The sequence below is a fragment of the Ruditapes philippinarum genome, unplaced genomic scaffold (assembly GCF_026571515.1).
Source record: "Ruditapes philippinarum isolate M1 unplaced genomic scaffold, ASM2657151v2 ctg662_1_1_1_1, whole genome shotgun sequence".
NCBI classification, from domain to species: domain Eukaryota; kingdom Metazoa; phylum Mollusca; class Bivalvia; order Venerida; family Veneridae; genus Ruditapes; species Ruditapes philippinarum.
In genome coordinates, this window is record NW_026865029.1 from 83,591 (window position 1) to 97,410 (window position 13,820).

Consider the following 13,820-nt stretch of genomic DNA (forward strand, 5'->3'; position numbering starts at 1 on the left):
TCCGACTACTACAACACTATGAACACCGGTCTCCGTATTAATGGCAACATGAATCAATACCTTTTACATAATATATAATTATGTCACTGTACTTGATGCGAAAAATTTTATAGACCAATGTCAATTTATATCCATAAGATATTTAATATTCTACGTGAGAAAAACGTTGAATTTATCAGTTAGTTTCCCGGCTGCAGCGATTCCAAATGTAGGCTACATAACGGACTTTATTGTTCGAACAGCGCCGGCTGAAGCTATTGCGAATATAGCATAGATTAGATAAATACAGAATCCCTAAAGAAAGCCCAACACGGCAAAATTGAAAATGTTGCAGGCTCGGTTTGATTGAGCCTGTTCATGGACGGTACTGGAAAGTGCAAGTTACCGTCCACGCCCCCTAGCACCGGCTTAAGCAGAATTCAACATTTAAACATGAAATAGTAAAATTTTGAATTTAGAAACATCCGCAGATGTGTTCATACGGCGGTTATCATGGAACCTTCAATGTGACACAGTAGTGCAATTCCATGAAAAGCGGCGTATGGTCCCCAAGTAATAAAAAGCTTGCGCCCTAAACGAAAAAACAATGGGCAGAACTAAATAAAATGGAATTTTGAAGGGGGATCAGAGGTTATGAAGCCTGCGTATCACAGATAAGACGTCAAAAGACAAATTTAAAAAGCAGGCAACATATCCTAAGGGTGATTCAACATTATTCAAGTAGGAATATTGGAACCACCCAACTAGAAAATGCCAAAAAGTTGAAACTAAAAATACTACCAGCACAACAATAATGTCGTGCTGAACGATCTTATTCGTTCACAGAGCCGACTCGGGGTAAATTTATGCACTGACGTCATCGGCTATATGACGTAGATCTGACCCCTGATACTGTAAATACCCCGGCGCGTGCGTTCCGGCGGTCTGTGTCTGGATAGAACTTTGAACGGTAAACAAAGCCGTTTACAGACTAAGAAATACTAATAACACCTTACACCAAGGTAATATAATTATATTTGACAGTTTTTATTGTGCCTGATTTATTAGCCTCAGATAATTTTAGATTTCAAGACATCTTATTCAAGTGTATTGTTTTAATGTGACATATATAGAGAAATGCCTGATACCAGCTCCCATGTTGACTCACAGAAATGTTTATAAATATCATTTGGAATGTATCGTTAATGGTCAATCCATAAAAATAGTTGAACAGTCTTTTTATGTTAAAAACGACAGTTGTTTAATTTTATCCTAAACATTTTTCATTATCTATTATTGGTCAACGATTTTTATAGTAGCCAATTGAGCTCAACTTGATAGCGAAAATAAAGAGCATAATGTCATAATAAGTAATATGAAAAGTAAGATGAACAAGGGTAGGCGACATCAAATGAACACTTCCCTAATCAGACTGTCATAGCGAGTTCTCAAATAAATCAAATATTACTTGTGCACATGATACTTTCCTTACTAAACAAAGCAAATTGATGTGTAATAGTCTTCCATATTTTTCAAAGTTTTAGCTCTCTAAAATTTCGCTTGTATTTCTCTATACTGTCATATAATTCTCGTTCTTTATTAATATTAAAGATGAAAATCATTTTTATACGACCGAAAAATTATCGGCGTACATTATTATGCACCTGTCCGTCCGCCTGTTAGCAGATTCGTGTCCGGACTGTACCTTTTGAATCGGTGGAAGGAAATGGATACCACTTGTCAGAAATGTAAACCATAATGAGACGGTGTGCAGAGCGCAGGTTTGACCTTTCTCAGCTAACCTTTTAACTTAGAACCGATTGAAAGAATTTAAAACTATTTGGGAAAATATTACTTATGAGACGATGTACAGAACACAAATTTGAGCTTCCTGAGATCAAAATTATATAGTAAAGCATATATAAGTTTCGCTGTGTGAAACAACTCTGTCTAGAGCTTAGCTATTTATCATGTAGCAATGCCCTATTGACCTTTACAAAACTGGTATGAATCATGCCCCTCGGTTCAATATTGGCCCCGCTAAAGGAGGTCACTTGATTTATAAAGACTTTTATTAGAAAAACACATCTAAGACTTACTGTGTGAAACTAAAATGCCCAAAGCTTAGATATTTTGCATGTAACATCATTTTGTGGACCATAAGATAAATCGTATTAATAATACCCCTTAGGTAAATATTAACTCTGACCCCAGGGTTACTTCATTAAAATAATAGCTTTGTATAGCAAAACACATTCAAGTCTTATTTTGTGAATCTGCAATACCTAGGGCTTAGAAATTTGTCATGTCGCATTGCTTTGTGACTCTCTACAAAACTGGTATTGTTTATGCCCTATGGGCAAATATTGGCCCCGCCTCTGGGGTCACTAAGTTGATTATCTCTTGTAGGGAAATCACATTTCAGTCTTATTTTGTGAACTACAATGCAAAGAGTTTAAATATTTGTCAAGGATGCATTGTCTTTGTTGATCCCTAAAATTGATATAAATCATTCTCTTGGGGTCAATATTGGCCCAACACCCGGGGTGACATATACTATATAGACTACAATGAAACTTAAATATCAAGAGCTAAATATTTGGTTAAGGTAAAAGGAAAACAAATCTCACTTTTTGTGGATAACTACTATGCCCTTATATTTGGCATATGACATTGCCTAGTAGACTTCTTCGAAAGTGTTACTAATCATGCACCAAGGGTAAATATATAACCCCACCTTAGAAATCATATATTATCATAGGCATAATTAAGATAAAACGTTTTTCAGAAAAGTTTCTTGATTGGGTCTCTCCCTAATTGAAAGATTATTTTTAATTACTCATTTTATATTACTCTTACATTCGTGCGTATATTGCCCCGCATTGCAACGTTTATTTTTCAATATATTTTCAATACAATTAAATGTCAATCAATAAAAGAATGAACTTATAATATTCTAAAATTTTGATTTTTACTATGTTTTTATATTGCGTTTTCTTTTCTCTTTGGTATGTGTGTTTTTACGAAACTCAAGTTGAAACTAAGTTATTCTGGAAGTTTTTGTCAATGCATATATTCGTTGTATAATTCAATGTAACTGCAGTTGATATCAGAGCTCTTGTTTTAACATTTAAGTCAATTTGATTTTTTATCTGCACATGCTCATGCTTTAATCGGAGTAAAACATGGGAATTAGTTGTAAGGAGTGGGGTGTCATGCAATATGGTTAATAAATTTATCAAAAATTTCAGACGTTTATTCCAATGTTTAAATGTTTCAACATAGTCCTCCTTAGTTAAACCTTTTAACAATATTGATAACCTGTCTTCATGATTGAGACAAACTTAAACAAACCCCCCCCCCCCAAAAAAAAAAAAAAAAAAAAACAACATGCTTGTCAAAAAAAAATAAAAAACACAAAAAACAACAACAAACAAATTATTAAGTAAGTAAATAGTAAGAGTAAGATGTTCTGCACAAGAATTGAAAGCATTTATTGAGTAAGAATTAAATGTATAGGTATGATATTTTATTGACAAATAGTGTTGGTGTGATATATTGTTGACATTAGAATAGTTAACAAAATACAATAGATGCCTGCGACATGTACACAAATGAATTTCTCTTACTGACGAATGTTATATAAGCAATCTATAAACAGTATTTTCTGAATTTTTGACCTTAAGTTTCCAAGTGTAATGCACCAATATGATTTATTATTTCCCGATCAATATAGAGTCAATGCTTAAAGCTTTACCGTTTTCTTCCATATGACCTGAAATAATTGTCAAGGCAATTTTGACAAAGTCTGAAGTCTTTTCTCATGAATGGTACCATTAGATTTGCATATGCTCGAGCCCCTGTTTTATGGCCGTTGACAATATTCAGAACCAAATCATCGGGTCTGTCCTGTTCATTGATCTCTTCTAAGGATTCTAGCATTCTCTCTATTGACGATAAAAATTGTTCGCATGGAAATTTGTAATCTTTGCCATCAAGAATGTTGTGGTTTCTGATGAATATACTGGAGATGTTTATTTTGAATTTCTCTCCCGGCATAAAAAATCTTAACAACCTGCTTGGTTCTATTTGTTCCACTCTTTTTACCTTGGTAATTTCGTACAGCAATGATGCCAATATGACTTTAAAGCAAACTGCCAGATTTGCATTTTCTCGACAGTTAAAGTCATGCTTTATCACAAGCATTTTGAATGCATAAGACGGAAGATAAGAGTATCCTCCCCCACTGTTGAAAATGTATTTCAAAAGCTTGTAGCATTCTTTGTGATGATTGCTTAAGTTTCGAACAAGCTCGACCTCTGTCTCCGTAAATGTTAAACGAAAACAAAAGCCCGCAACACATGATGTTGACTCATTACATGGAATAAGCATATATTTTCCATGTCTGATGAGCTTTTCCCACACTTGTGAATGAAATGTTTCATTCTCTGCTATCACATTACCGTGTCGTGACATGTTCACTTCTATTGCTAAAGTCATATCTATATTAATCGTCATTTTTCTATTATGCTTTGATTCCCAAATAAATGTTGGCATAAATGCTGGGCCGTGATTAACAACATGCTTGTCTACAGTTAACGTACCCGAGTTTCTACTACATCTTAAATCTCCTGAATGTTTAATAACTTTTTCGACTTCTGACATAAATGCATTTGCCAGACTATCGTTATACGGATTTAAAAGACTCTGAGAACTTTCACTTTGTAATGGGTCTCTTCGCAGCCATTTTCTGCCTACTGATTTAAAATAGCCATATAATTCAGTAACCTTTCCAGTAAAATCATGGCTAAAAGATCCTTGCAAGTAGTCCCCGCGAAGAAAAGGTTTCCATAGAGACTGAAGGCGTTGATCAGTTACTTTCACATGTGCATATCCCTCTCTCCACTTACACACGCGTTCAACTTTGACCCCATTTTGGTGAGTTACAATAAGGAAATCAAACTCATCAGGGTTAACTATACTCGTTCTTTCTGCCATGCTTCCAACTTTAAGTATTCGGAGTTTGTCATATGGACCTAACCAGTCTACATTGTTTGCAACTCTTTTAACGATATCATGTACAAGTGTCTCAGCAGCGAGAACAATGTCTTTTGTTTCATCCTGAGAAGACCGAAAAGAAACACGGTTGCTCAATAAATCCCGAAAGAAATATGTAAGTTTACAGTTTTTCTCCTCTTCGACGGCGGATCGCTGAGGTTTTGAGCAAGCCATTTTGTTGTGGAGTGTCTACTCACTGTAAGGTTTCTTAACCGAAAACACAAGCTTTTTTTTACACAGTCTGGTTACCATCCCTGCAAATTATGGCAATACTATCATGAAAATATATGAATGTAACTAAAAATGCGAGAAAAGAGAGCACACCTTGCAAAATGGCGAATGGCGCTCAATATTTAAGACAGATTTTTAGTCCAATATTTTGTCAACAAATTTATTCCTCATCAGGAATATTTTTTCGTATTTTACAATAATATTTTAAGATAATATAGAAATAATAAGTAAAAATAATAACGTTCAAACCTTACTTTTTACGCCCCTAATTTTGTCAAAACATATAAAATAATATAACAAAAGGGCCATGATGGCCTTGAGGTCGCTCACCTGTATATAGGCCCCCGGAGCGGGGCCAGTTTAAACCCCAGGGCTGTTATTTGAACAAACTTGGAAGACACCCATTAGAAGATGTTTCATGATGTTAAGTTTTTACTACACACATATAATGAAAAAGAATGACCTCTGCCCCCACCCCCGGCAGTACCAATTTTAACACAAGGGCTTTTATTTGAACAAACTTCTTAGACACCCACAAAAAGATGTTTCATGCTAAACATCTAACCTCTAGCTCATTGGATTTTTTAAAAGAAGATTTTTAAGTTTTTGCTATACACATATAAGGAAAATCAATGACCTCCGGGGCAGGGCCAATTCTGACCCCAGGACTTTTATTTGAACAAACTTTGTAGACACTCACTGGAAGATGTTTCATGCTTAATATCTAAACTCTAGCTATTTGGATTTTTTCAAAAAAGATTTTTTAAGTTTTTGTTATACACACATAAGGAAAATCAATGACCATCAGGGCGGGGCCAATTTTGACCCCAGGGCTTTTATTTGAACAAACTTTGTAGACACCCATTAGAACATGTTTCATGCTAAATATCTTAGCTCTAGCTCTTTGGGTTCTTTCAAAGAAGATTTTTTAAGTTTTTACTATATGCATATAGGGAAAATCAATGACCCCCTGGGGCGGGGCCAATTTTGACCCCAGGGCTTTTATTTGAACGAACTTGGTAAACACTCACTAAAAGATGTTTCATGCCAAATATCTAAGCTCTAGCTCTTTGGGTTTTTTAAAAGAAGATATTTAAATTTTTTCTTTCGGTTGCCATGGCAACCAGAGTTCTGCATGGAATTAAATTCTTTGAATAATTTTTAAAGGTGACCACCAAAGGAACATTCCTGTGAAGTTTGGATGAAATTGGCTTAGTGGTTAATGAGGAGATGTCATTTAAAGTAAAAGTTTACGGACGGACGGACGTACCAATTTTTCAGGTTTATGAGCTATTTCTATTGTTCTTTTCTTTTGTTTCCTTGTGGGCTAACTATTGTTTCCTTATGAGCTAACTATTATTTACGGAATGAAATCCTTTGTTCTCTTTTGTCCCAGTGTACTGTTAGTTAGCTCATATACCTAACATGTTTGTGCGGACGGACGGACGACGGACGGACGGACGGACGCCGGACGAAAAGCGATCACAAAAGCTCACCCTGTCACTTTGTGACAGGTGAACTAAAAACATTGTAAATTTTCTTAACTTATTAACATAAAATCGTTTACCTGACACTTCATTGTAATGACAACAAAATCATAGCAATAAAAACCAACATGATGATCAGTAACATTTAGTTGTTCTAATTTTTATAACATTTGTCAATTTTAATTATTCTTTTCTTGACAAAGTTTAACGTCTTTGTTCCTATTTATAGTACATAAAATACATAGCTCATGTTTGTACAATAAAATATCTCTGTTATCTTGAGTGCCTATTGAATATTTACTTTTCCATGATTTATAACGGACTTGACGTACTTGCTTTATATATTTATGCTTGTCACAAATGGTTTAATGCCACATCTTATCTATGTGTATTCCACCTAAAGAAAGTTTCAAGAGCTTAATTTGACGAATCGTTACAGTACCAATTTAGATTACAGAACAGGCTCAATCAAACCGAGCCTGGAACATTTTCAATTTTGCCGTGTTGAGCTTTCTTTAGGGATTCTTATTTTCCCTATTTGATATCATTTTATTTGTTTAAGATGTGTGTGTTTTTTTAAATTATACAGCTTTATTCTTGAATAAATGAATATGTAAATAAGTTAATTGTGAAAATATAATATATATAAGCGAAACATTTTGATAAATAAATCTAATAATAAATTAGTACAATGCAATTTTTGTATTTCTTTTAATTCAGTTTATGAAATAAGAATATATACAACCTAGCCATGTATTTTTTACCTTTTTTAAAAAATATTTGTATTCCAACTATTTGAAAAAAAAATATATCCCCGTAATCTTTCCTGTAGCCCAATGTCTACATTATTAAAGAGATATGTACAAACTAATTCTTTTAAAGTATTTAAACAAAATAATTGTACCACTAAATAACTATCAGAAAACGTTTCGCGGTTCATCATGCTCTATAGGAATGATTAAAATTTAAGGATCCTTAAAATCGAGAATACACGTTAAAACTATTCAATTTATAATTTGATTTTATTAGATTTTTTTCAAAATGTTCAAATAAAAGACTTCGCTAATGGTTTTGTTTTCTAAATGTGATACATTACTTGCTAGCAATGTTAAAAGAAGATATTGAAAATTGTTATGTGTACTTAACGTTATATTGTTCATATCCTAGAACTTATTATCTATTCTTATATTTGACAAGTTTTAAATATTTATCTTGTTATTATTTAAAGTAATACTTATAAATATTGATATATTGGTTAACATAATAAGAAAAAATAATAAAAGAGTACCAGAATTAATAAAATAGTTCCGCACTTTTTAAGTATTGTTCATTTATCGATCACCTGTCCGTATGATTGAGACAAACTTAAAAAGTTTGGCTTGAGATCAAATCTTGATAAGGAAGTAAAGTATATTCAGATTTACGGGAAAAGAGATAAGGTGACATGAAAATTAAGTTATCATATATGCTGATAATAATAAAAGTTGCAATGTCATTGTGCGATTATGTGAATTTATTACAGTGTTTCAGCTCAATCGACAATTGACATTATTTATTTCATTGATAGCAGAAGTTTACTGCATGAACAATGCAAATTTATAAGCTATACATGTATTATTAATACTTTTGTTTTAACATTTAAACAAGTGGTTGAAATTTATATATTATTTGATAGTCACAATGTAAAGACTACTCACTGGAAAACTAATTTAAGATATATTTTAAATCAGGAATGTTATGTGAAATAAATTAAACGTGATAAAGCGGCTTTAGCTTTTCTAAATGTTAAATATGTTATTCTTTTAGATAAATCGTTTCATATAATTGTCAAGTCAAAAGAATAAAGGTAGAAAATGAAATTTGAAGTGATTAACACACACAAACAATAAGGAAACTCCTCGATACCTCAAATCTACCCGTCCGCTCTCTAAATGTGAATTAGTAAAGCCACGATCTTCTATTTTTAGAAACGAACTCTAAATTAATAGCTCTCAGGTTGAATGCTTAACAGTGATATGATGCAACTTTTCCGAGATATAATTTCTTAAATTTGAAACAACACAGAATGACAAAAAAGCTGAAGGCCGCTTAATTTTAAATCGAGTGCATAAAAATACCAAACATGTATAAAATATTGTCAATATTCTTAAAAACACAAGAAAGTTAATTTCATGAACAATATAAAATTATTCAATATTAATAATATTTTTTTAACAATGTTTCTTAACAATGTTCGTGACGTTAACAGCCTAACAGCCTAGCAACCCAACTTAGAATAGTTCAAACATTAAAACCGTTGGAAATGCATTAGTAGCACTTCCTTAGATGACTTTTTAAATACCGTGATCTTTATTTTTTAAGATATTGAATTTTCTGACGCTTTGAAATTGTGAAGTTAGCAGCCTGTCAGCTATAAGAAAACTATGGATACTTTAATTATTATATCCGTCGGAAATGAATCAGAAGCACTTTGTTAGACCATTCTACGCATTTTGTCAGTATCGTGATCTTTATTATTTAAGACGTTATAGTTTTTTTTTCATTCTGACGCATCTTCGAAATTTGTGTAGTTTACAGCCTAGCAGCCTGAAGAAAATTAAGGGTATTTAAAACATTTTATCCGTCGGAAATGAATTGGTAGCACCACCTAAGATCATTCCGTGCCTTTTTTCAATTTCGCGATCTTTATTTTATAAGATCTTGCACTTTAAAGTTTTCATTCTGACACACTTCGAAATTTGTGAAGTTAGCAGGCTAGCAACCTTGCCAAGAATAATCCAATTAACTAGATTTAAATTATTATATATCAATTTTCAGTTATAGCGTACTTTTTTAATCTTAAAAGTTCAGCATTTATAAAAAGGATCACGACATTGAATAAAGGCATGGAATGACCTAAGGAAATGCTGCCGCTGCATTTCCGACCGTTTTAATGTTTGTAATATCCTGAATTTTCTTAAAGCTGCCAGGCTGTTAGGCTGCTAACTTAACATATTTCGGAGCTTCAGAATACAAAAAAGTTCAGCAGTTTAAGAAATAAAGATCACGATATTGAAAACTTGCGTGGAATGATTTGAGGATGTTCTACAGATGCATTTCCGACCGCTTTCATGTTTGTAATATTCTTAGTTTTCTTTAAGTTGTTTGGCAGCTAGGCTGCTAGGCTGTAAACTTCACGAACATATTATTCTATATCAATTGTTAAAATCCAGTCCCTAAAAATAAGAAAAAAAACTTATACTACTTTTCAATCAAATATATAGCAAAATTGGACGCTGTAATTATCCTATATTGGTCAGTTAAGTGCGTTTGGTCTTTTCCATGTAACGTCTATGATAAAAGTCGTTAACGACAAAAGGACCTGAATGAATTCTACTGGAGCGATGCAATATCGAACAATAACAATATCAAATATGATAAACAAGATCACCAAGGAAAGGCGGCGTTCAACGAACGCAGCAGTCGTATTTCCATAATATTAAACAGGTACAATATGGGAATATTGCTGGACTCATACACAATACTTTTGATAAAGCAAGCATGCATATTTACATGCAAATCAGTCGACCAGTTGTCTATATATAATCCCATTATATATATCAGAAAAATGATGGAATCTGAAATTAAATAAGAGTTTCTTAATTAAATGTCAACAAATAAAGAAATAGACAATACTGATATCTTGCTAAATTGAAAGAATTTATATTTGTGTTAATAGATTGATGAATTTGTAAGTAAAGTGTAATCTGTGTATCTTTTAATACTTTTATTTGACCATTTTATTTTATTTATTACTTTTACTTTTTATTTTATTTCTTTATTTCTTTATTTATTATTTTTTCTTATTTCATATATATTTTCCATGTTTTTTATTTACGACAATGCTATAGCATATTACATTAGTTACAATAAAACTCAATTGAGAAATTCAAACAATGTCTTCAACCTCTAGTGCACTATCAGTCGCGCTTGCGGTGGCGAGTTCGTCTACGGTGACAAGCGAGGACCTCAAAAGGTGATTACCAAGAAGAAATGAATGGTGAAATTTTCACCAAGTGGCTTAATCAAAAGCTAACCCCATGTCGTATGTAGGTGCAATTTACATACATGACACAAACACGAAGTACCCGTGCATTGAAATAAAAAAGAAATTATTTTAAAGAAATGGAACTGCTGGGGTTTAAACCCGTATCGGTATGATAACACTGCACTACAACGTCTTACTGCTAATACCATTTTCAATAAGTAGCTTTATACTATCCAAACACACACAACAAAACTTATCTGAAGTGCACTGATCTATGTTATATTAACAACGGTTCCGTCACCAGTACAGTCAAACAAACAAGCGAAGACACAACAAATAAGCAAATACTCGTACAAACCAGACACAGTATTTCACGGAGAACGCAATATACCAGTGACCAATAGGACAAGATACACAGGTTACACAAGTAAGTGTGCGTTTTACCGTAGTTTTACCTGATTTATTTTCAAGGATCTAACACTGCAACACTAACACCCGATTCCGAGAATAACAAAACTGATGTCCCACTTAAGACAAAAGTTCAGAGTTTGATAGGTAATCAGTTTACTTAGCTGTTAAAAGGAATTACAGGTCAGCCATGTTTATTATGTTTAATTATCTGTTTTTAATAAAATTTTATAAGTATCGTTATTAATTCGGCTGGGATTGATTTTGTTGAATATGCATCTTATGTGTTGCTATTAAAATATACATTAATTATGTGTTCTTATTTCTGTCTTAGAAAATAAATATCAGAGATTCATGAGACAAGATGTTTATTTGGCAATCATTGATGGTAAAAGTTTGAAGAATGAATTTCAAACTTTTAATTATAATTATACTGTAGAATTGCAGAACTGACCTGAACTTATACATGTATAAGAAGATCTCATGCTTTAAAATGTGTGCATCAAAAATTAGAGTTTACTCCATATATGTACACATTGCAGATAGCCTGCTAAACTCAGGGGTATATTCGCAAGGAATAAGATAGATAAAGGAACACATGGGGTGGCATTGAAGATATGTACAATATCGTGTCTTGCAGACATTATGGGCATCATGTAGCATGTACCTCCAAATCATAAAGATGACCACAAGATGACCACAAGATGACCGTAAGACTGTTTACTATTTAAAACTGAATCTCTGAAGTATAATATTCTAAAAATATATACAACATCGTTTCATTGCCTCATTTAGAGTCAAATACTAAAAAGGAGCAGGGTAGTAAATATACGATACATACTAAAATCAGATACAATGTATATGACTGTATCCAAAACAACAAATGTGACAATAACAATTTATTACACGCCCGTTTAACTCACAACGAGTGAAAAATGTCCATCGGTAAAAATGTTGTGAGCAACTTCCGTTCCTCGTTGTGAGCACCCATCTTTGACGTGTGACACGATAAACAAGGTGAGTTTTTCATAATTTTTGAAGATTACAGACATTTATGTAAAAATATCGAAATGCAGTTAGCTAGCGATGTGTTTTCCGAGTATGCACATGTCAAGATATTACATTATGGACAATTTGATGGAAATACCGTGCGACGCGGTCACTCGGGGTAGCTGGAAAACTGGAGACAACTTCTCTTTGGACCTAATTTAACATTGAAAACGTCGATTCTGGTGACGTTTTGTGCATTCTAACCTAAAACAGATTCCCACAAGTCTTCAGCGTAAATTATTATCTGAAAGTCTTCATAGAAACGAAGATATACCCTTTTTTGCTTTAATCCTCGTTGTGAGCACCATAACCTCGTTGTGAGCAAGACAAGCGCAGTGCGTGTATGGTTTTAATATGTAATTCAGATGGTGAAAATATAATTTTCAATCTACCACAGCAATTAAAACGTTTTTGCACAGCAGCATTTCTTTGCAAGACGTTGTGCATACCCCAAAGGGAGGCATATTAGTTTTGAACTGTCCGTCTGTCAGTCCGTCAATCTGTCCGAAAACTTTAACATTGGCCATAACTTCCTTATTAGTAAACGGATTTGATTCATATTTGAACACAACATCCCTTAGCACCTTCCTACGGACCTGTATTTTTTACCTTGACCCCTGAATGGCCTTTACCTTGAAGGTCAAATTGTCCAAAAACATTTAAGATTGGCCATAATGTCCTGGCATAATGTTTAGGCACAACACATCTTTGGACAAGGCCTTTCAACTATCCTATATTCTTTTGACCTTGACCCCTGAATGACCTTCACCTTGAAGGTCAAATTGTCCAAAAACTTAAAAATTGGTCATAACTTCCTTATTAGTATACGGACTCTACTCATATTTTGAAACAACTCCCCTTCACCGTAGGGAACGTGTTACAGTATCGCGTTTTTCGGTTACAGTATAGAATTTTCAAGATGGAGGATTATTTGTTGGGAGGACAGGTAGGTGATTTTTATTCCGGTCCATACTACAAGTAGTTTAGTTTCTAAAATATGTTTTTGTGCTTTGCTTGTAAGGAACAGAATTCGGTTTCTAGTCATATATTTCTTTAGACCCTGCACCGCAGATTTATCGCTTTATTGTCTCAATAATATGCAGATTTGACAGTTTGAAAATTTGAATCGAGAGACTAACGCATTTTTCTGCAATTTCGACATTATTTATGCATGCCTAGAAAAAGTAAATCTGCAAAACGTTAGTCCTTTATGTTTAGAAACGTTTATAAAAGTAAATGACCAGTTGAACCTATTTTCCTGTTCGTTAAATGCGTTTGAAAAAATAAACAATGTTACAGTATAGAGCGAGGTAATTTGTGCAAGGTTACAGCATAGACCTAGCGATTTGTATCCGATTTTGTTACAGTTTATACCCAGATTTCGGTTACAGTTTAGACTTCGATATTTTCTATATATACTAGGTAAAATGTATGAATGTTACATAGACTTTTAAATCTCTGTGAGCTTATTGGCCCGATGGCTATTCGTCCGTCTGTCGTACATATGTGTGTGCAATCTCATCCGCTCAGTAACTACTTGACTAAATGTGATGAAATTTACATGACTTTCTACCAATTAA

General features: G+C 33.3%; 1 protein-coding gene across 2 annotated transcripts; it reads right to left on the reverse strand.

The window, feature by feature from the left end:
* Window positions 1–3,456: 3,456 nt before the first annotated feature.
* Window positions 3,457–8,140, reverse strand: LOC132727614 (uncharacterized). 2 transcript variants are annotated; one of them, XM_060713185.1, is made up of 2 exons: window positions 8,044–8,140; window positions 3,457–5,291 (listed from the first exon to the last, which is right to left on the reverse strand). In XM_060713185.1, exon 2 carries the CDS (start codon window positions 5,209–5,211, stop codon window positions 3,733–3,735), a length of 1,479 nt encoding a protein of 492 aa, XP_060569168.1. In that variant the 5' UTR covers window positions 5,212–5,291; window positions 8,044–8,140; the 3' UTR covers window positions 3,457–3,732. The 2 variants fall into 2 exon arrangements, with proteins under 2 accessions (XP_060569168.1, XP_060569169.1); XM_060713186.1 differs by lacking the exon at window positions 8,044–8,140 and adding an exon at window positions 6,836–6,959.
* Between the last annotated feature and the right edge of the window lie 5,680 nt (window positions 8,141–13,820).